This window comes from Natator depressus, chromosome 1 (genome assembly GCF_965152275.1).
Source record: "Natator depressus isolate rNatDep1 chromosome 1, rNatDep2.hap1, whole genome shotgun sequence".
Lineage (NCBI taxonomy): Eukaryota > Metazoa > Chordata > Testudines > Cheloniidae > Natator > Natator depressus.
In genome coordinates this window covers 342,135,737-342,158,207 of record NC_134234.1, presented here as the reverse complement: position 1 = coordinate 342,158,207, position 22,471 = coordinate 342,135,737, and the positions used below count along the sequence as shown (strand labels likewise).

The following is a 22,471-nucleotide window of genomic DNA, read 5'->3' as shown; positions in this document are numbered from 1 at the left end:
TCATATACACACAGAATCGGAGGAAGAGGAAGAGGAGGAGATGGGCTGGGTGTCCTCATAGGTCCTTCCCAGCTCCCTGAGGCCAACGCAGGGTTGTTCTTGATAATACATTTTATAAATGTTTATCCAGGCCAATTTTTGATGTACCAAGCGATTATGTCGGCTGATCTGAAATGTGGCAAAGTCACATATCAGACAGCTCAGGAACCGAAATAAGCAAGGTCTTGTTCAGAAATATCAATCAAGCCCCACTGATGCTGTCCAACCACCAAAGGAAAACACTAGCAACATAAGATTCACCCTATACCACCACAACTACATGCTAGTAACTACATGAGAAAGGCTTTAAACCTACATCATCCCTGAGCATGTTGGAGAGGAAGGTCATCATTACACTGTGTTTCCGTGGGTATTTCTGGCACAGAGCACTGATGGCCTGCACTACCACCACCTGCAAGACAGAAGAGGACACAGGACTTTAGTATCATGCATTAAATTCTCTATGAGATGTAAGAAGCTTCTTGCAGACACATCACCTCAAGCTGTGATCTTGCCAGATATAAGCTCAGCATTCAGACAGGAAAAGCTAGGTGCTAGTGATTCAGAAGGTGGCACTCTTACCTCCAGCTCGGTACTGAGCCAATGTGCTAGCATGATGCTGGAGGAGCGGTTTTGAGTTGGAAGTCATAGGCCTCCCCACTTAGTAATGGGAGATCCTATAATGCTTTTGGAAAGGGCAGGAATGATTTTCTAAGAGCCTGGCCCAATTTCAGTTTGGGTAATTGTGTTGTGTTATAAACATTCCCTCTGCAGTTTCAAGTACATCTAACATTCATCCCCTCTCCTGTCTTACAATGAACAGTGATTACATAGGTTTGTTGTGCACAGGTAGACAGTTGCCACATCTCAGCAACTACATTTCACTGGGTGTGTGTGACGGGTGAAGCAATTCCTGAATCGTTATAGTGTGTGTCTTCCCATACCCCATGGGGGACAAATTAACCAATGATGTTAAGAGGAGCATCTCCTGCAGATCTCTGCCTCATTCTGGGGTCCAGAGAAATAGGATGTGATTATGCTATTAAAGACTGATCGGAAGTACACAGAGGGCAGAGGTAAGAATGTGTAGGCAGCCTTCATTTTGGTATTTCCTGTCGAATGACCCGCCTTAGTAGGTTTTTTCTGGAATTTGATATAGTTTAGAGACTGTGTGAACTATCAGACATTAAAGTGTGCTGGGGTACACCTGGGTCAGATGTGCTGGATATACATAAAGATCATTATCAAAACTTAAAACCATCCTTCCTCCCACAAGACCGTTACAATCGACAGTTCCTTGCTACAATGGTGCTTAGAGTGCATTGTAGTTCAGTCAACAGCAGACAGAGAGAGTGTTTCTTATCCCATAGGCTCTTTGGGGAAAAGGAAGAGAAGCAGAAAGGTGGCCCTCTGCTTTTAACAGACTGTATCTCAAGAAACGCCAGCTGGCTTCATGGTATAAGGCTAAATGACTGAAGGCTTCTCTGCAACTGGGAAAGCTTCACAAAACAGGAGGAGGAAAATCTGCAATAGTAAAGGTCAAAGGCCTCCCATGCCTCACCTTAAACTCATCTGATATTTCTGACACAAAGGAGGAGATCTGTTTCATGAGCCTGTCTACACTGCTCTCGCTCCCTGTTTTCAGGAGTGTGGTGATGGCCAGAGTAGCGATGCTGCGGTTTGAGTCAGTAATCAGGTTTTCCAGGTCCAGGTTGCAGGCAGTTACTGCGGATGGGTGCTTCATAGCCACCTGGAAAGAAAAAAAATCTGTCAATAATATACTAGAGCAAGGATCAGAACATTTGCTTTCTGTTCATTCATCGGGGCCTAGTGCTTGCAGAACAAACTGGCCACATATACATAGGCCATGGCTGTCAGCAGGGACCACACCAGACCCCTTGATCTTCAAAACACACAGGCCTCAGGCTCTCACTTGAGCTGCAGAAAACTCCTTTAGCTGTAAATAGCAGGTAGTTATAACGAGCGGAGCCAGAAGTAGAGGGAGACATGGTTACACACCCTACATCAGCGCAGGACACTTGGAAGGGTTGGTTGGTGTGGTAAGCACTGGTGTTGCTCTATTTATGTGTTCCTAACCTTTGCAGTTTGCCAGCTTGAAATCAGGTCAGATTACTGTTTTACTCGCTCCACACTCTTCCAGTTCAGACACTAAATACAGGCAGCCAAACCACGAGAGTTAGAGATTAATGCTTTGTACTCCAAACTTCAGAATCCCTACTTTCCTATGGTAGAAAGCACTGATTTATAGCCATAGCAGATCACAAGTTATCCAACTATAAGGTGTCATGAGTCCCTTGATCCACAACTGAGCATCACTAGCCTGACTACTATCGGATAGTTTTTTGTTGTAGTGGAAGGCTGATCTGTCAGCATGGAGAGACTGCTCATAAAGTAATTACATGAGTAACAGTCCTACTTCCTTAGGAAACACCTTTCAGCACAGAAGTTTGGTTTCCTTTAATGCTTTGCTTTGCACACTAAGATTTATACCTTAACACTTGCTTAAGAGATCTCAGAAACTCACCTTGTTAAGGGTCCTTACAGCTGCATATCTCAAGACAGGTTTGGGAGAACTACAGAAGAGCTGCAACACTGAAAATAAAGCATTTAGAGAAGTGACTTATGATGTAGGAGTTTACAGAGTAGAGTGTTTCAACAGTCACTGGCTTCCAGTGCTGCAAATCCAGACGCTAACATGCCTGGGAGAAAAGACCAATAACCTTGTGACCAGGATATACTTCAAGAGTGCAGCAGAGAACTACTTCAGATGACATACAAGGGGTAACAGGTTCTGAATGACGCAGAACTACCACACTCCAGTACACAGAGCGAAACACATAAGCATCGCACAGTTCCAGTCAGTTTCACCCACATCTGATGCTGAGAAAGAGATACACCTGGAAGAAGCAGGGGCAACTAGAGAGAAGAATGTCCAGTAGTCCGCACACATAGGTTGGCTCTACTGTTGGGGCATTTAAAGGTTCTAGTCAAATATGTATTGCTATCTATCTCCTCATACTGTTACATTCACCATCCATCAACAGTTTCCTAGTCTCCCAATCCAATTTAAATTTCACCTCCCAGTTTTCAGCTTATTTCAAAGACATGAGCTTTTCTACCACCTGGAGTTCATATCTACCAATCCACCCTCCTCAAAATCTTCCTCTGTCCCTTCCCCACACCCTGACTTCCCTTAGTTAGGGAGAGGATAAAGTATTCTGTCCCTTTTTGGTGACCAGGCTCTTGACCCTTCTCTTTCACCCAAAGCCCAAGTCATTTCCCATCCAATTGTTTCTAATTTAGGAGAGAGTCAGGAAAAATTACAGTTGCAGATATGAGAGAGAAAATGTATTCTTGTTAGTAGTTAATATTTTAATGTATAGTATAGCAGATGTTACACTTCAATTTCTTGGTTACGTGATCTGCCACCTTGCCTAGCCTTAGTCCTACAGTATGACAAACCAAACCTACCCTGATCTCCTTCACTGTTAAAATATCTTAGCCAACAAATCGTGCAGCAATAAAGTATTTCCAGAACATCCCAGCAGCAGAGGGCACAAAGGGTTCATTCCTTGACTGACCTGACACAGCAGGGGCCAGCTCCCTTGGTGTGCAGTTTGGAAGATGGATGATTGCAGAGGCAGCTTCGTAAATAACCATCTCATGTTTATTTCGCAGACAGCTCTCAATGAAGTCAAACAATGGACTTTCGTGCCTGCCAATGAAATGGAGTGCATACAATTTCAAACAGAGGCACTCTTTATTTCATAGTAACGTGATGAAATATTTATTAACAAGTTCTGCTACAACACTATACGGATCTCTTATCTGGGGACAGACATGCAATCAGATTTTTTTTAAGCTAAAGTCATAAGTTACAGTATTGACTCTGCTAGAACATAGGTCAGGATACCCAATAGCACACTATAGTATGGTTCTATTAGCGAGTACATTAATCTCTAAATATGTCCAGACACTCACTCCATATTCAACAAGTCAGAAGGGATACATTTAGAAGAGAAACATCTTGATATTTATTGTATGTTACACCCAGTAAGCAACAGGTTTCACTGATAAAGGACCCTCAATCCAGAGCTTAAAGTCCTAAGCAGCACAACCTTTATTCTACTAGGATGAGAAATCAAAGATGGAAAGAGACCTCTGATCAACCAGTCCATCTCTCTGCCAGTACAGATAGATTCTTAATGGATTTTTTTATTGCTGTCCAGTCTTGTTTTAAGTGTCCCAAATAGCAGGGGCTCCCCAATTCCCTTGGGGGAGACTGCCACAATGAAAAAGCACACGGTCAGGAAGCTTTTTTTTGAAATTCAGTCTAATCTATCCCTTTGCTCCTAGTTACACTCTGTTGGATCACCCCAAGTCGTTTCTCTATTCTTAGTGTTTATACACCACCGTATTTTTAGATGGTTGATTCTCCTCTTACCCCTCTTCAGACTCTTTCAGAAGCCGGCTGGCAATTCGGATCAGCATGCAGTATGCAAATTGAGATTTCAGTCCAGATTTGGTGAATTTATTCAGCATCTTGGAAACTGCAAGGCGATCATTCTTCCTGAGGTGGTAAAGCAGCCCCAATGCATGATACTACAAAATCAGAGGGAAAATACACATAAGGACAGTCCCTAACAAAACTAAATACCTTAAATACATGTTCCCTTAGGAAGGATTTGATATTGCCACATTTTCTGAGTGCCACAAGTAACCAGACCAGCTATTTCCTAAAAGTACCTTGTCATATTTATATGAAAACAAGTTACTCACAAATGATTAGAACTACAGTTCCAGCTGTTCCCGCATGGTCCTTAAAGGTAAGGATGTCAGAACCAGATATTAGAGAGGGAAAGATCTATAAAACCAACCCGTCCACCACCCTGATGGGGCTTGCCACTGGAACATCAAATGTACCCATTTACAAAACCAGGCTGTATAGAAACAATATGTGCATTTCCAATGCACCTTCCATCTGTGGGGCTCCCAACAGCTTTACAAACATCAAATAACTCAGCCAACGCCCTTGAAGCAGCGAAGTATTATCCCCATTTTATAGAGTGATCCCAAAGTGGGATTGCTTTATTTTGCCTTCTAATTACTGCGCAAGCTTTTTCTCCTGAGTAGATTAATTTATATTAGGGCTGTCAAGGGATTAAAAAAATTAATCACGATTAATCGCAATGTTAAACAATAACAGAATACCATTTATTTAAATATTTTTGGATGTTTTCTACATTTTCAAATATATTGATTTCAATTACAACACAGAATACAAAGTGTACAGTTCTCACATTATATTTATTTTTGATTACAAATATTTGCACTCTAAAAAACCAAAATAAATAGTATTTTTCAATTCACCTAATACAAGTACTGTAGTGCAATCTCTTTATCATGAAAGTTGAACTTACAAACGTAGAATTATATACAAAAAAAACTGCATTCAAAAATAAAACAATGTAAAATTTTAGAGCTTGCAAGTCCACTCAGTCCTACTTCTTGTTCACCCAATTGCTCAGACAAACGAGTTTGTTTACAATAAAGGAGATAATGCTGCCCGCTTCTTGTTTACAAGGTCATCTGAAAGTGAGAACAGGTGTTCTCATGGCACTATGGTAGACGGGTTACAAGATATTTATGTGCCAGATGCGCTAAAGATGCATATGTCCCTTCGTGCTTCAACCACTATTCCAGGGGACATGCGTCCATGCTGATGACGGATTCTGCGCAATAACGATCGAAAGCAGCATGGACTAACGCATGTTCATTTTCATCATCAGAGTCAGATGCCACCTGCAGAAGGTTGATTTTCTTTTTTGGTGGTCCGGATTCTGTAGTTTTCACATCGGAGTGGTGCTCTTCTGAAAGCATATTCCACACCTCGTCCCTCTCAGATTTTGGAAGGTACTTCAGAGTCTTAAACCTTGGGTCAAGTGCTGTAGCTATCTTTAGAAATCTCACATTGGTACCTTCTTTGTGTTTTGTGAAATCTGAAGTGAAAGTGTTCTTAAAATGAACAACATGTGCTGGGTCATCATCCGAGACTGTTATAACAAGTAATATATGGCAGAATGCGGGTAAAACAGAGCAGGGGACATACAATTCTCTCCCAAGAAGTTCAGTCACAAATTTAATTAACGCATTGTTTTTTTAACAAGCGTCATCAGCATGGAAGCATGTCCTCTGCAATGCTAACCAAAGAATGAAGGGGCATACGAACGTTTAGCATATCTGGCATGTAAATAACTGGCAATGCCAGCTACAAAAGTACCACGCAAATGCCTGTTCCCACTTTCTGGTGACACTGTAAATAAGAAGAGCGCAGCATTATCTCCTGTAATATAAACAAATTGGATCTGTCTTAACGACTGGCTGAACAAGTAGGACTGAGTGGACATGTAGGCTCTGAAGTTTTACATAGTTTTTTTTAGTACAATTATGTAACAAAAAAATCTACATTTGTAAGTTGCACTTACACGACAAAAAGACTGCACTACAGTACCTGTATGAGGTGAATTAAAAAATACTATTTCTTTTGTTTATCATTTTACAGGGCAAATATTTGTAATAAAAATAATATACACTTTGATTTCAATTACAACACTGAATACAATATATATATGAAAATGTAGGAAAAACATCCAAAATATTTAATAAATTTCAATTGGTATTCTATTGTTTAACAGTGCAATTAAAAAGGTGATTAATCGCGATTAAATTTTTTAGTTAATCGCGTGAGTTAACTGCAATTAATCAACAACCCTAATTTATATCAAGGCTTAATAAATAGCTGAATCTGGAAAGTCACAAATCCATAGTTGTAGGTTTGTGTGTTTAGGTAAGGATCTAAATACCAACTGTTGTCAGCTCAATTATGCCCTAAACCTTCAATGATTATTTTTACATTTCCTAGCTCCCAGAGAGACTTATTTAAAAACCGTCCCTATACAAACACACACACAGATTTTTTTTAAAAGGCCAGACTTAAGGTCTTTCCATTCATCCTAACGAAGTTTTCTTATCAAAAAATCCCTACATCTCTTGTTTTTTGTCTTGATTCATTGAGATTAATCCCTGAAGAGATTTCAAATTCAAAACAAAACTCCTTCTATCTGGACGGGTCACGAATTCAGCAAAATAGGATCCCAACCACCAGAGAAAATTAGTGGGGAAAAGGTAGACGGCTATACCAAACTGTACATATAATTAAGAAGCTAACATTGTAATTGTGGAGAAACTGCATATAGTTTTTTTATACTCATTTTTCACGATTTCCTAAAAATGAAAAGGATGCCTACTTTTGCTGAAAGTCCAGGTGTTTTTAAAAATTCTCCATTAGTTTGAATGGCAAGTTAGAGGCAATTTTCTAAGTGTAATCACATTGACTGGTGTCATGAATTTTACTAATTGCAATAATTACTTCAATAACTTAACATTTTCTGCTACTTACAGTGATTAGTGACACTGAATGAACAAATGAATAGGGTCCTGATCCTGTAATGTGTTGTATGAGGATGGACCCCTTCACCCACCCTCTCCCACATAAGTTAATGGACATCTGCCCACCATATCACATGGCAGGATCAGGGCCTAAGGGTAGTGCTTCCCATTATTTAAGCATTGTTCTATCAGCTAAATTAAGCTCTGAAATACAGACTCCATGGACTTATTAAAAAAATTACAGAAAACCACAAGCATGGTATAGCATGTTTATCGCACTTCATGATACACCAACCTTATGCTCTGAAACATACCTGCACCATGATGTTGTCACTAGAAGCAGCTTCTTGGGCTTCGTTGATCCACCGTTTGACCACATCATAACTTATCTTCATCATGTGCTAGGAGTAGAAACAAAGAACGTTATAAACTAACCAACCACATGGACTTTTACAAGCACCTTTTTTATAATGATAATTTACTGGGAAGTTTTAAGAAAAATTACTAGCATAAAGCATGATTTATCTATCTAGGACTCTGCTCCAAGCCATTGAGACAAAGAGATAAGATCCCCTGCAATAACTAATTTGTATTTTGCATTCTGTTAAATGCTGACACCTGTACATAAAAGCAACTAAGATGGGAGCTTTTATTAATGTTGGAACAAGAGAGGAGAAAGCACTAAAACTGTCTATCACCCTATCCCTTTAGCCCCATAGAAAGCTCTAATACTGGCCACAAATGCAACTTTCTGTTCCAACTTTCAAGACCCTGCACAGCTCTACTCCTGCCTACCTATGGGGCCTTGTGTACCATGCGCCTCCTCTCCCCCTTTGCTCTAATGATGACACCAGCCTTATTGCTCTACATGTCCTCCTCCCTGTGCCTTCCTTACGTGCATCTCCCAATCCCAGGGACTGCTGCCCTGGGCTAACGGAGTACAATGGGACCCAGCTGGAGCCACCACTTCCCCCCAGCACACAAAACTGTGCAGTGAGACCCTCCAAACTCTGGGGCACTAGGACCCAAGTGATGCCTCCCCTCCCACCCATGTGGGTTGCTGAGAAGAACCAGCCAGAGACTCTAGCTGGTAGGGGCAGAACCAGCCAAAGCAGGGATCTTTGGATCTCTGCACATTCAGAGAACTATAGAGTTTTAATTGGCCTTTCTTTGCGCTCCGCTGATTGTGAGGGAGGAAGAAGGTTGGTGCAAACAGCCAGTGTCTTCACCTCAGCTTCATTCAACAGCTGCCCCTCTTCTCCCCTGCCCTGCCTGCCTCATACACCTTCCCTTCTGCTTTCTTTCCATCTACTTGATCCCCTCCTAAGTAAAATCACATACCAAAAAATTGCGGAACTAACCTGACATTTGCTGCCATCACATTGTTCACTCTGCTGGTATGTTCTACCACTTTTCTCACACTGAGTCTGTCTATTTAGCCTGTATGCTCTTTGGGGCAGGGACCATCTCCCACTCTGTGTTGATACAGTGCCTAACACAATGGGGCCTATGCTTTGGTGACCCTTAGGCACTACCATAATAAACATGTTAAATACAAACTACAATACAGGCCCTCACCCTCATTTCCCCCTGGCACCATGCCAAGCACCTTCTCCCACCCAACACTGCTTAAGAGGAGGAGGGAGGGAGATTACAATACAAATATAAAGCTAATTCCTTCCTCCAGGGCTCCCAGTGCATCTTGTCCTCTCTATGTTCGTCTTAGACTGTAGGGTTATCAGGGCAGAGACCATCAGTGGTTGTACAGAACCAAGCATGCTTGTTGGTACTTAAATATTAACAGAATTGATAAACATTTCTTATTTATACAGAGACACAGGTGGGCGCAGCACTTGCAAACATGCAGGGAGACCAGGTTCCTGCCCAGAGGAGCAAATGCTCTAAATTAAACCCAAACACGAAACAAGCTATTAAGATATGGAATAGAAGTAGTTAGTGCTAAGGAAGACGCTTGCTTGGGGCATAGGAAGTGAAAGGCAGAAACCCCTAAGTAGGAGAAGACAGGACGGGGCAAAGAGAAGGGAAATAGGAGGAGGAACAATAGCTAACATGAAGGCAGGGCAGAGCGATACATAGAACACACAACCCTTCCCCTGTCATAACTAAATAAACCAGATTAATGTAATGCTATTTCTGCACTTACTAAGGAAGACACTAGAGCAGAACTCGATACACTGGGGACTTTATCCACAATGGCCTGCTTCATGTACCTCTCAATGGCCTGCAACATTGTACCCTATGAAAGGAAAGAAAAGCAACACTTGATGTTCATTTCTAGAAGCAGGAGGTGACCAATGCACTAACCAATGTAATTTCAAAGAGACACAAAAATATACATAGTATTTGCATATATTTACAAATACAACTAGGGAACAAAACATGCACCTTGAAAATGGCACCTTCAGACTGCTTTAATGACATTACAGTCAATCCTTGCAACACGCACCTCTGTGAGATAGCCAAGCAGAGCGTGCTTCCTCCCTGGAAGTTAAGTTGACCAAAGCTACAGAGCAAGGCAGTGTTGGAGCTGGAATTAAAACTCCAAAATTCTTGTCTCCTAATCCCATGTTCAGTCTGCTAGCCAAGATGCTTCTCTGTGGAGTTAGAGAGAAGTTTTGGCACATCTGTTGGAGTGGTAAAACTAGATCTAAACCTGATTCTTTAAAAACAGTTCTGCCCAAGGTGGCTGCTCATTACTCCCACAGGGCATTCTGCAAAAGAGATGTTCCTCTTCTCCAAACCCACCCAAACCGATTCTCTCCCTCACTCATGGGATTGTTCTGTACTTACATCAGTGATTCTGCAGAGAGCTCTAATGGCCGGGCCTCGGTATACATCTTCCTTCCCAGTCATGTCTTTGGTCAAACTAGAATAATTAAAACAGACTGTTAATATCATTGTTATTATATTATTAAATATTTATATTACGGTACCACATCCCTTCTAAAAAAACATAGCTTGTTATTTTTATAAGCCATCATTCAAGTTATTACCATGCAACTGCTAAGACCCACTGTTGGCTAGACAGCACCTGAGAGTCATTTGAAAATTATTAACATTTGGCGCTACAGAGCGGAAGTACACAAATCCATAATACAGAACATAAACTAAAAAGATTCCATTGCCATAAGTCTAGGACTTGATTTTTTTGGACAAGATTGGCTGTCCTCCTATATTCCTGTTTCCTCTAGCTCCATGGATGTTGACACTAAAAACAACATGTTTAATGGCTAATTTGTTAGGTTTACTAGTCAAAAATATTACTTCTTTCCAACTGCCAAGCTACCCGTTCTATCTAGGATCTGAAAATCTGTCTGGAGTCTGGCTCTTACATTAGTTACATACAGTGACAAAGATTCTGTGGCCAGAACCTGACAGTTCTGTTGATGAAGTCAGTCAGACTATAACTCAGTTCAATCTCCCACAGCTGCATTGTCTCTGAAGGGTGAACAGGAAGGTACAAGCTTGTTTTTGTCAGAAACATTAAGCAGCTATGACAGGGAGAAGATATGCTTAGCATGAAATAATCATTTTATGCTTTAGTCTCTCTTCTGTTTACAACCACAGCTTAAAGAAGTTAATAGCTCACTTTGTAGATCTGATGATGTACCTGATTTCACAGAACATATTTAGTTTCCCTGGCTGTCCACTTTATACAGATCAGGGAGCCAACCTTGTGAAAAATGCTGCAGCTGAAGTAACAATACAGTAATATTTAATTATTTGCTTTAGAAACCTGTAGCTGGATTTTTATACCTGCTGGTGACAATGATGACATCCTCAGAAATGTTGGCCATCTCTTTGATAGTAAGGTAGCACATTCTTCTTAAGGTTTGCTGTGGGCGTTTAATCACAAAAAGCATTAAGACTTGTCTACTCAGAAACAATATTTAACTCTAGTTACTATAGACAAATACTCCTCCCTCCAATTATATGATCTTAAAAATAATACTAACCACTGTAGCAACTTTCATAGAAAACTGCTTATACAGAGACTAGAAACTTGGAAGCTACACACTCCTGCTAACAGGGTTCCCGCCATGTTTCATGTTATTGCCCAAATCCATAGAATAACTTGGCTTGTACAATATGCCTGTCCACACTGGTGAGGCAGACTAGGCTAGAATACTGTTAGTTTAGCCTGTATACTTCTGATACCAGCATAAAATTTTTGTGAAACTTGCTAAAGTGGTTATTCATTTTTCAAGGTTAAATTTTTTTGGTTATTTTAATCTACAGTAGCTAGAGTTTTAACAGAGCAAGTTTTGACCCTTCATTATCATTAAGTTAAATCAATGTGATATTACTTTAAATGGGACTTTGTGCAGATCATAGAGAACCGCAAGAGATTTCACGGGCTAAGCAATAGGTTTCACTGGTTAGCCATGACAGAAATCACATTTTAAGACTGTTCAGTACTGAGATAGTCACTCGTACTGTGTATTATAATTAAATTAGAAACTTTTCAGCAAGTCTCCCCATTTCCAATTTTCAAATGGAAGAAATATGCACAAAATATCAATGATTTACACTCTAAATTTAACTATTTGAAGGCAACTGATGAAGCCTAATAGGCTCATGGTACAAGAGAAATTGGTACTGCAGAATCTGGATTTAAGAAAGGTCACAAAAATCTGACATTTGTGATATTTTGCGTCCGGGCAGAAGCACTCTGAAGCACCTGACGCTGGCCATCAGAAGACGGGATACTGGGGTAGTTGGACCATTGGTGTGACCCAGTTTGGCCATTCTTATGTTCTTATAAGGTTGCTTATAAAACGTTCCCTATGATTAATACACTAAAAAAACCAGTAAGTTAGAATTCTAGCAGGGATGAAAGAGACCCATCAGACTCAGTCCACCCCCTGAGACGATACGATTTTCCCATGCTTCCTCAGAGAAAATTCGGTTACTAACCTTCCATAACCATTGTTCTTCGACACGTGTTGTTCATGTCCATTCCAATGTAGGTGTGTGCTCGCCCTAAGCACCGCCACTGGAAAGTTTTTCCCTCAGTGGTATCTGTTGTGTTGGCTCTGTTGCCCCCTTGAGTTGTGCACTTAAGCGCCAGCATAAAGGGCCCTGCCAACCCGCCACCTCCTCAGTTCCTTCTTGCTGACTAACTCCGACAAAGGGGTAGGAAGGTGGGTTTTGGAATGGACATGAGCAACATATCTCAAAGAACAACAGTTATGGAAGGTTAGTAATCATTTTTTTCTTTTTTGAGTGCTTGCTCATGTCCATGCCAACGCAGCTGACTCCCAAGCATGTGTAGGAGGTGGGTTTGGAGTTCATTGACAAGCAGATTGTAGCACTGCTCTGCCAAATCCAGTGTCATCTCTGGCCTGCTGAGTGATGGCACAGTGAGATGCAAAAGCGTGGACCGAAGACAACGTTGTTGCTCTACAGATGTCCTGGATAGGAACCTGTGCCACGAACGCGCATTGTGACCGCCGAAGCCTTGGAGTGGGCTGCTGAGTCCGCTGCACCCAGGGATGCCTGCAGGGACGCCTTTGCCGCAGCCATGCCTTCCTTTATGAGAGTCGCGAACTCTTGCTTCCTGAGGTGGCAACTCCTTAAACTTTTCCTCAGAGTCCCAGGAGTTGAAATGGTACCTGCTCAGGAGTGCCTGCTGGCTGGTAATCCTGAGCTAGAGACCCCCTGTCAAATAGACCTTCCTCCCAAAAAGGTCTAACTTTTTGGCATCCTTGGCCTTCAGTGTTGGTTCCTGTTGGCCCTGCCTTTCCCGCTCGTTGGCAGCCGACACCACCAATGAACCCAGTGGTGGGTGCATGTACAGGAACTCAAACCCTTTTGCCGGGAAAAAATATTTCCCCTCAGTCCTTTTTGCCATCGGCTGCAGGGACGCCGGGGTCTGCCACATAACCTTGATGGGCTCCATGGCTCCATCGTTCAGGGGCAGCGCATCTCTTGCGGGGCCCGTTGCCGCAACTATGTCCACAAAAGAGTGGGAGGATTCCCTAATTTCCTCCACCTGGATCCCCAGATTTTGAGCTACCCTCCTTAGAAGCTCTTCATGTGCCTTATAATCCTCCTACAGGGACAGAATATCAGTTCACGTGACAGCCTCATTGGGGGAAGAGGAGGATGCTTGGACCGGCTCTACTCTTTGCCCTCGGCACCATCCAGATCCTGTGGTACCATTTCATGATACATGGCACTAGTCTTGGTAACGGAGCCTGGATCATGTTCTGGTGCTGGAGGTTGTCCGGGCTCCAAAGCCACCGAACATGACCTCCTGGAATGGGACCCCAGTTGCACTGGGAATGCCAAGGGTTCCAGAAAGACCACTGCATGGGGAACTGCCACTGCCCCGGTGACCATGCCACCAGTGGGACCCCTTGACTCGGGGCCACAGCCAGATAGTATCTAGACTGGCAGTGCCAGCTCCTTCGCAAGACGTAAGACTCCACGTCCGAGTCCATCACTGATCCCTCCAAAGACCAGGCTGTAGCAGTGCTGACCGGTGCCGGTGAACGGTGCCAGGAGGAAGGGGACAGGGACTGAGCCATCATGGCTGGTTTTTCCTTCGAAACTATCTGTGGCCTCGAGCCTGCAGAGGTCTGCCCTGTCGGTGCTGCCCTCAACAGTTCCCGTATGGCTGGGGACGACTGTACCAGTAGCACCAGTAAGTCCCTTGCCGCCATGAAGGCCTGCACTGTCAACCACACCGGTAGGATCATGGGGCTCTGGTGCCTCTCTCGCAATGGCGAGTCTATCCGTGCCGGATTCAACAGCTCCCGTTCCAGGACTGGAATCAATGGCATGGCATGGGATGCCAGTGCCACAGGGTGGCCCGACCTGGGTCGTACCCTGACAGTATCCCTCTGTGGCACCGATCTCAGTGTTGGTGATCAGCCTGACACTGAGGCACTGGCGATGTTGAAGAGTGCCTAGTGTCTCTTGCCTGCGCATCCTTCTTGGGCCCTGAAAATGCCCGACAGTGCTGGGGTTCCTTAGATGAAGTCGGAGTGTCTCTCCTCGGAACCAGAGATGAGGAATGACACCAGGTGTCTCGAAGCGAAGCCAGGGTGCTCCTCACCTAGGCTGAGGTAGTTGGTGCCGAGTCCGAGTGTGCTGGAGGTTGGAGCACTGTCTCCAGGAGGACAGAGCGAAGTCTAGTGCCCCTATCCTTCTTGGCGCAAGGCTTAAATTCCCTACAAATCTTGCACTGCTCCCGCACATAAGCTTCCCCTAGGCACTTAAGGCAGCTGGAATGGGGGTCACTCACAGGTATAGGCTTATGACAAGAATCACAAGGCTTAAAGCCCAGAGACCAAGGCATGCCCCGGTGCTCGGGGCGGTTAACCCCACTTAGCGGGGTTAACTAACTAATAACTGAAACTTACTGCTAAACTACAATAAACTATATACACCAAGAGTAGAGATATTCCACTGGGGAGTACTTGCAGAAGCAAGAACAAAACACAGTTCCAGCAACCGTCATGGGCTGAAAGAAGGAACTAAGGGGGTGGCAAGTCAACAGGGCCCTTTATACCGGCGCTATGAGCACACGACTCCAGGGGCACCAGAGCTGAACTGACAGATACTACTGAGGGAAAAACTTTCCTGTGGCGGTGCTCGGGGTGAGCACACGCCTATGTTGGAATGGTCCTGAGGAAACACTCGAAGAAGAACATATCACATATTAAATGGATACTACATACATCTTAGCCAAAGACTTAACCCAATGCTTTGAGAACATTCTAATCCCTTTACTCCTAGCAGGTTGAGTCAAACGCCTTTCTAAGGAATGCTGGAGCTCTAGTCTGTAAACAACACTTTCTTAATTTTGAGAGGCAAGAAACCTAAGGCCCATATGGTGCTTTCAAATTGAGCACATTCCTCTATCTAAGCTACTTATATCAGAGCAATGGGACCATATATGAACACTTCACAATTTCTGCTACTATCAGAGGGTTCACAAAGATCCCACTGAGGGTACAACGCAGCACGTGAAACATTTTTCCTTAAATACAGAGACTTACATCATTAGACTGAAATAATCTGGTCATTGCAAAGAAGGCTTCTGTGGCTTCAGTAGTTCCGAAATGTTCACCCTACGGATAACATGCAAGCAGCAGACGTTAGAGACCAATCAAAAGTCCAGTAGCTTTCTCTTTTTAGTTCTCTCTCGTCTAATGCCCACTTAGATCCTTGGACTCCATCCTCTGCCTCTAAACCTTTTTCTTTTTTAAAATCTTTTTTAGAAACACTCCCTTCTTCACCTTGTGTTTCTTATAGTGCACACGACAATCTAATTACACTTTTTACGTAGCTTGTTTCAACAGGAGCATCATCCATGATACCAGCAAAGTAACAGGAACAGGGTTTGTTAATTAACCTGTGCTCCCTCTGCTGTCTTTACAGCAGCAGGGGTTATGGTTTTTGTTTTAAGTTTTCGTCAACTGAGAAGAAGAGTCTCCTAGGATTTCCCCAACACAAAACCTGTGCTGATTCAGATACGGCAGAACATGTTGGACCTTGTAATCCCTGCTGGTCACACCTGAGTATTAAATATTGCCCCGTCAGGCCATATTTCATGTACTCACAGACATTTAGGTATCTAAGCTAAACATAATTCCTCAACACGGAGTCCTGTTCTCTACATAGGCAAAGAAAGAACCATGCGACAATCATTACCCAACCATTTTACCATTCAAACTCTTGTTTAAACATGGCTATTTCTACAATATAGAGAAGGCTGGTTCTGGCTAATACGGCATCACTGTGAACAGGAATAAATGAGATGCAGCTCCCAGAAGTCTATCATAAAAAGTCTTAAAAGCTTCAGTGAGCTGTGTCTCATCTCCACCAAGGAAAGCTGAAAATCAAAACTAAGATCATAACATTATATAATAGGGTTCAATTTTTGTTACCCTTAATAAGCTGCCCTCTAGACTGACAGCATAAAGTACAAGTTGTTTTGCTATCCTTGAAGTACAGTAATTCTTTCATGCTAAACTTTTTATCAGAAAAGACTAATCCTAGGTGTGTGTTTGGGTTAGGAAGATCCACTTACCTGGTTCAGTAAGTAAAGGATCTTGGTAAGTATATGCAGACATCTTCGTGGATTTATGGGAGTCTCATTAAAGATACGAGCCTGCAGACAAAGCAGAAAAATTGCATTATTGCATAACTCATTGGTAACAATTTACCCACTCACCCCATGGGATCAGGATAACTCATTTCACCCAAACAGTCTTATTGTATACTGCACCTTAACATGAATGCCAATTAATAAAAGCACTTAGCTGAAAAATGGACTCAGTTTTAGACAGATGCCTTTGAAGTGATTTGAACCAGGGACTGGATCTCAGGTTCCTAGGTTCTAATCATATAGCCAATCAGTGGTAAAGCTTGGGCAATTCTATTAATACTGGAAGTCTGTGTGTTTTCTGTATGCCAGTTTAGTTTAGATTTTAAAAGTTTCCTTTCCAGCATCTGCAACCAAATTCAGAAGCATTGTACTAGTGCAAGGGAACCTGAAAGTGAAATTAACAAATCTATTTTTGGATGCAAAGAGCTATAAATGTGAAAAGAGCCCCAAACACTTCACAGATCTTATACATATAACTGCAGTGACATACGGCTAGCCACCTCTCAAGTGCACAGATGTAGCCAGGCGAAGAACTACTGAAAAGCATGCTGCATGGCATGACAATAGGGACACAGAAAAAAAGCCTCTTCAGTAAGGGCCATTGGATCTTTAGTGTCCATGCAAATTAAACAGGTCCTCTGTCTTCCTGAAAGATCCCCACACAGTAAACTGCATGTGCACTCAATTTATTGTATCTACCCTGGAAGGATTAATTGACCGTGCATCAGTTTTAACCACTGACTGCACAAAGTCCAGGTATTTCAAATCTGTTGCTTAGGTCACTAGAGCATCCAGCCCAAAGCTATAGCAACTTACATAATAAACTTTCTGTTCATACCTCTTGAAGGACAGCACTCTTCTCCAAATGCTGGAAAGGATTGGAGCCACTACCTAAATAATAAAACAAATCATAGATGGTTACCCACGTGCTAGATGCCATGGAACTGAATGCACAGAATGCTAACTCTTACACTTCCATAAGCTATCTCACTATGAACTGTTTCAGAGTAGCAGCCGTGTTAGTCTGTATTCGCAAAAAGAAAAGGAGTACTTGTGGCACCTTAGAGACTAACCAATTTATTTGAGCATAAGCTTTCATGAGCTACAGCATCCGATGAAGTGAGCTGTAGCTCACGAAAACTTATGCTCAGATAAATTGGTTAGTCTCTAAGATGCCACAAGTACTCCTTTTCTTTTCACTATGAACTGTGCAGAACGACCTGTCAAGTGGCTCTTAATGCTGCTAAGCAGCATTGCAATCTGAGGATCTGATGTTCACCAGGAGCAGCATCTAGGCTAGTTTCAGGCGCTGCCTGTTTAGGGTGCGGGGAAAAAACCCCAAACCCAACTCTTTCAATACAAAAAGAAAAGGAGTACTTGTGGCACCTTAGAGACTAACCAATTTATTTGAGCATAAGCTTTCGTGAGCTCCTCTTCTTTTTGCAAATACAGACTAACACGGCTGTTACTCTGAAATTTTTCAATACAGTGTCTCCAGCTAGCCAATTGGTGAAGTTATCACAGCATCAGCGCCAAGTGAGGCTGCTAGCTCCCTTTCTTCCCACCCCAACTGCTTTATGTGCCTTAGATGTAACAAGGAGGGAATACCTTAGGATAAGGCTGCTTCTTGCCATTGGAAACACTCACATATTGGTTGATACATTGCCCCTCACTCACACAAACTTGTAACCTGCCAAAATAGCACTGCCACTACACACGCTATAATCCAGGGGTGGCCAAACTTACTGACCCTCTGAGCCACATACGAAAATCTTCAGAAGTTCGAGAGCCAAAAGACATGCACAATCTGCCCTACAGGGTGGCTCCTGCTGGGGCACAGAGCTTAAGCCCCAAGACCCTACTCCCCACAAGGCAGAAGCCTCTAGCCCCACCACAGGGCAGAAGCCCCAAGTTCCCTCTCCCCAAGTCTGGTAGTTGGAGAATAGTGGGGGGCTCTGCAAGCCACACTTCAACTGTAAAAGAGCTCATGCGCCTCAGTTTGGCCACACCTGGAATAATCACTAACACTGGGCAGCTTTAGCAAAACATTAATATAGGGCATGATAAAAAAAAAAACCTGCCCTTAGAAAATTAAAAGTTACATTCCATAGCATATGCCTAGTCCTTGAAAAGTTACCAGACACCTACTGACCAGAAGACTAAACCTACCAGCCACAGGTAGGTATGAAAAATTGGAAGAGGAACTCCAGCAGCAAGGTCAAAGGACAACGATCTGATTGAAAAATCCAGCCCTAGTGTCACCTCCAACTCTAGGAAGGGTAAAGGTGCTTGCATTTCTACCATGGGTGCTTGTCCCTGAATACTGCTTATAGGCACTCTTAACCTCTGACTTTTAGATCATCTTCTCTAGCTAATAATCCCAGTTCCTGCCTCCACAGCAGGGGTAGTCACTAGGAGGACCGTGGGCCAAATCCAGACAGTCAGATGCTTTTGAACGGACTCCGAAATCTTTTTTCTACTTATTATCATCATTATTATTGTTATTTTTGTATTATTTTATCTGGAGTCTGGACCTTGACCAAGAAATTTGGACTTTGACAAAAGATAATTGACTACCTGTGCTCTACAGCTACTAAGGGTATGTCTACACTGCAATTAGATACCCATGGTTGGCCTGTGCCTGCTGACTCAGGCTTGCAGGACTTGGGCTAAGGGGCTGTTTAACTGCGGTGTAGACATTGGGTATGTCTACATTGCAATCAAAAACCTGCAGCTGGCCCATGCCAGCTGACTTGGGCTTGTGGGGCTCAGGTTGCAGAGCTGTTTCACTGCACTGTAGACTTCTGGGCTCAGGCTGTGAGGTGGGAAGGTCCCAGACCTGAGCCTGGAAGTCTACACTGCAATGAAAAAGCCCTGCAGCCCCAGTAAACCCAAGCCCGAGCCAGCTGGCCCGGGTGTGGGTTTTTAAGTGCAGTATAGATATACCCATTGTGACTTAGGCTGCAGCCTAAGCTCTGGGACCCTCCCACCTCCCAGGGTCCTAGAGCCTGGGCTCCAGCCCGAGCCCAAATGGCTACATAGCAATTAAACCTTAGCCTGAGCCCAGTGAGCCCAAGTCAGCTGGCAGGGGCCAGCTGCAGGTGTCTAACTGCAGTGTAGACATGCTACTTGACACCAAGGGTAGCAGGCAACTGATAAGACTCTCGACAGTTTCACTGCTGTATAAAGGGTTATGAAAAGCAGAAGTAAAATTGTGCAGTCTTGTTAATTCTACTCTTCTGTTTGTCGGCAAAGCTCAGAGGAACAAAAGTGGCAATGGAACTGTGTCTGCAGACTTAGGAAATGACAGTTCCCTGTTGGAAGATTATCTTAAAAACTAGAGGGTCTAGAAGAATTTGCTAAATTTAAATTCTGAAAAAACTCCTGGCTTAGCTCCCCCTAGCCACCCATGAAAGCTTCCCACATGTGAGTAGATTTATTTTCCAAACCCTAGCATAATTGTCTACATGTCTACTAGACCACAAAGAATTTTACACCACCAACTGAATGATCTGTGTAGCATATGCAAGTTACCATGGTAATGAGCACAGAATAGACAGTGTACTTTAATTACTACAGTGAGTGTGGTATAGATGGACAAGGTAATTTGGGCCCCAAACTCATTTCCTTCTTGGCCTCACTGCTGAGGGGCTGCCAATAAGACTGACTGCAGTTGCCACTCTTGCTATGTTTTATTTTTATGATGTTGACCGCTGCCCAGCAGAGAGACAAGGTGGACAAGAATATCATTTATTGGACCCTCTTCTGCTGGTGAGATAGACAAGTTTTTGAGCCACATAGAGCTCTTCTTCAGGTCTGGGAAAGATACTCCCAGTGTCACAGCTAAATACAAGGTGGAACAGATGTGACACTGTGAATACCTTTCCCAGACCTAAAGAAGAGCTGTGTGTGGCTCAAAAGCTTGTGTCTCTTACCTTATCTCTCTAATATCTTGGAACCGACACAGCTACAACTACACTGCATACCTGCCCAGTAGAAGTGAGACCAAACCATGAATGTGACAACAGCTTTATTCGGGACACTGAATGGTATTTTAAATTTACTATGAAACAGTTTAAACAGCACAGTTCCTCCAGCCCAACACACTGATGGGTTAGGACATAAGAATGGCCATATTGGGTCTGACCATTGGTCCAGCTAGCCCAGTATCCTGTCTTCCATCAGTGGCCAGTGCCAGATGCTTCAGAGGGAATGAACAGAACAGGGCAATTATTTCCCACCGTTTCCAGTCCCCAGCATCCGGTCGTCCCAGGCTTAGGAACCCCCAAAGCATTGGGTTGTTTAGCAGCGTTAATATGACAGCACACCTCACTAGAAATGAGCCCTACTGGTTCAAATTTCTCTTTGGCTATGGAGAACATCCCAGCTGCCACCAGCCTGTTCCACACATGGTATTGTAGCGTTTCTCGCATGCGGCCACAGTGGCTGCACTGGACACTAGGGGATTTTTCCGGGGCCACAACAGCCTCCTGGGTGGAGGCTGGGGGGCAGGGGAGCAGCAGCGGCCCCCTCCCTGCGGTGCCCAGCTGCTGCTCCTGGCTGCCCTGGTGTCTGCAGGGATGCGGTGCTCTGTCCCATCTAGTGGCACCCAGACCACTTAGAGAGAGAGAGAGAGAGAGATTAATGAGTCTGCTCCACAGCCTTAGCTAACAGCCAGGTGGCTTTTCGCTCCTGCGGTGGAGGCTCCTGCAGGAAGCCCCGGAAGTCCCAGGTTCGACCCTGCCCGCCAACAGGCCGGCGTTACCCGGGGATCAGCAGCCTGCACCACGCAGCCCCCTGGGGGGCTCTGCAGACACCCGGGGTCACGGTGCGCGCTCAGCGAGCTCCGGGGCTCGGGTTGGGAAAAACGCCCTCCGAGGCCACCGAAACCACTGTCCTGCGAAGCCCGGGGAGAGCGGGATAAACCGGGCACCACGCAGCCACCCAGCGCACTCCGGATTAGCGGCCTGAGCCAAGCCCGCGGCGACGGCCCCGCCCGGCCCGGGGCGGAGCGTTAACCGCCGCGGCCGCCCCGGCAGCGCGCCCGGGGCGGGGGGAAAGACCCGCCCTCCCCCGGGCCGCCCCACGGAGCCCGGCAGAGCTAGTTAGGCCCCAGCGCGAGCCCGTGCGGGCCCCACGGGGGCAGCTGAGGCGCCGGATCCCGGTCTGCCGCCCCCCGCGGGCACTCCAGGAGGACCCGGCCGGGCCCGCCCGGAGCGGGGAAGGGGGGCGGGAGCAGAGCCGGGCGGGCCTCTCAGCACCGGCTGGACATGCGCCCCCTGCCCGCCCAGGCCGCGGCCCCTCCCCCGTACCGGTCTCCTCGTCCTTCTTGTCGAACTTCTTAATCATACCGGGCCCGCGCGCTCGCCTCCCTCAGAGCCGTGAGCAGCCGCCGGAGCCCGGAGGGAGCGCCCGCCGGAAGGCCCGCCTCCAAACCCTGCAACGCGCCACGTGACTGGCCCGCGGAGCCGCCAGTCACCATGGAGCCACGCCCCCTCGCCTGACGCCTAGTTCCTCGCCCCCTTCCAGGCTGGCCGCAACCAACCATGTCCGGGACACGCCCCCTTCGCTCTTTGGGTGCCTCAGGAAAGCGGGGGCGGGGGAGTTCCCATTTAAAGGGACAGAGCCCATATTTAGGACAGGTTTCAGAGTAACAGCCCTGTTAGTCTGTATTCGCAAAAAGAAAAGGCGGACTTGTGGCACCTTAGAGACTAACCAATTTATTTGAGCATAAGCTTTCGTGAGCTACAGCTCACTTCATCGGATGCATACTGTGGAAAATACAGAAGATGCTTTTATACACACAAATCATGAAAAAAT

The 22,471-nt window shown here is 44.6% G+C and overlaps 1 protein-coding gene across 1 annotated transcript in view; it reads right to left on the bottom strand.

Annotated features, from left to right (window-relative positions):
* Positions 1–22,094, bottom strand: part of COPG2 (COPI coat complex subunit gamma 2) — a 36,042-nt gene extending 13,948 nt beyond the window's left edge. Inside the window, exons 1-13 of the mRNA XM_074942720.1 lie at positions 21,964–22,094; positions 17,490–17,542; positions 16,574–16,654; positions 15,540–15,611; positions 11,287–11,366; positions 10,321–10,396; positions 9,674–9,766; positions 7,824–7,910; positions 4,505–4,662; positions 3,642–3,775; positions 2,585–2,652; positions 1,601–1,789; positions 356–451 (exon numbers count right to left, since the gene is read on the bottom strand). Of these exons, the coding sequence (XP_074798821.1) occupies positions 356–451; positions 1,601–1,789; positions 2,585–2,652; positions 3,642–3,775; positions 4,505–4,662; positions 7,824–7,910; positions 9,674–9,766; positions 10,321–10,396; positions 11,287–11,366; positions 15,540–15,611; positions 16,574–16,654; positions 17,490–17,542; positions 21,964–22,000 (1,224 nt within the window). The 5' untranslated portion in view covers positions 22,001–22,094. The remainder of the gene's footprint in view (positions 1–355; positions 452–1,600; positions 1,790–2,584; positions 2,653–3,641; positions 3,776–4,504; positions 4,663–7,823; positions 7,911–9,673; positions 9,767–10,320; positions 10,397–11,286; positions 11,367–15,539; positions 15,612–16,573; positions 16,655–17,489; positions 17,543–21,963) is intronic.
* Between the last annotated feature and the right edge of the window lie 377 nt (positions 22,095–22,471).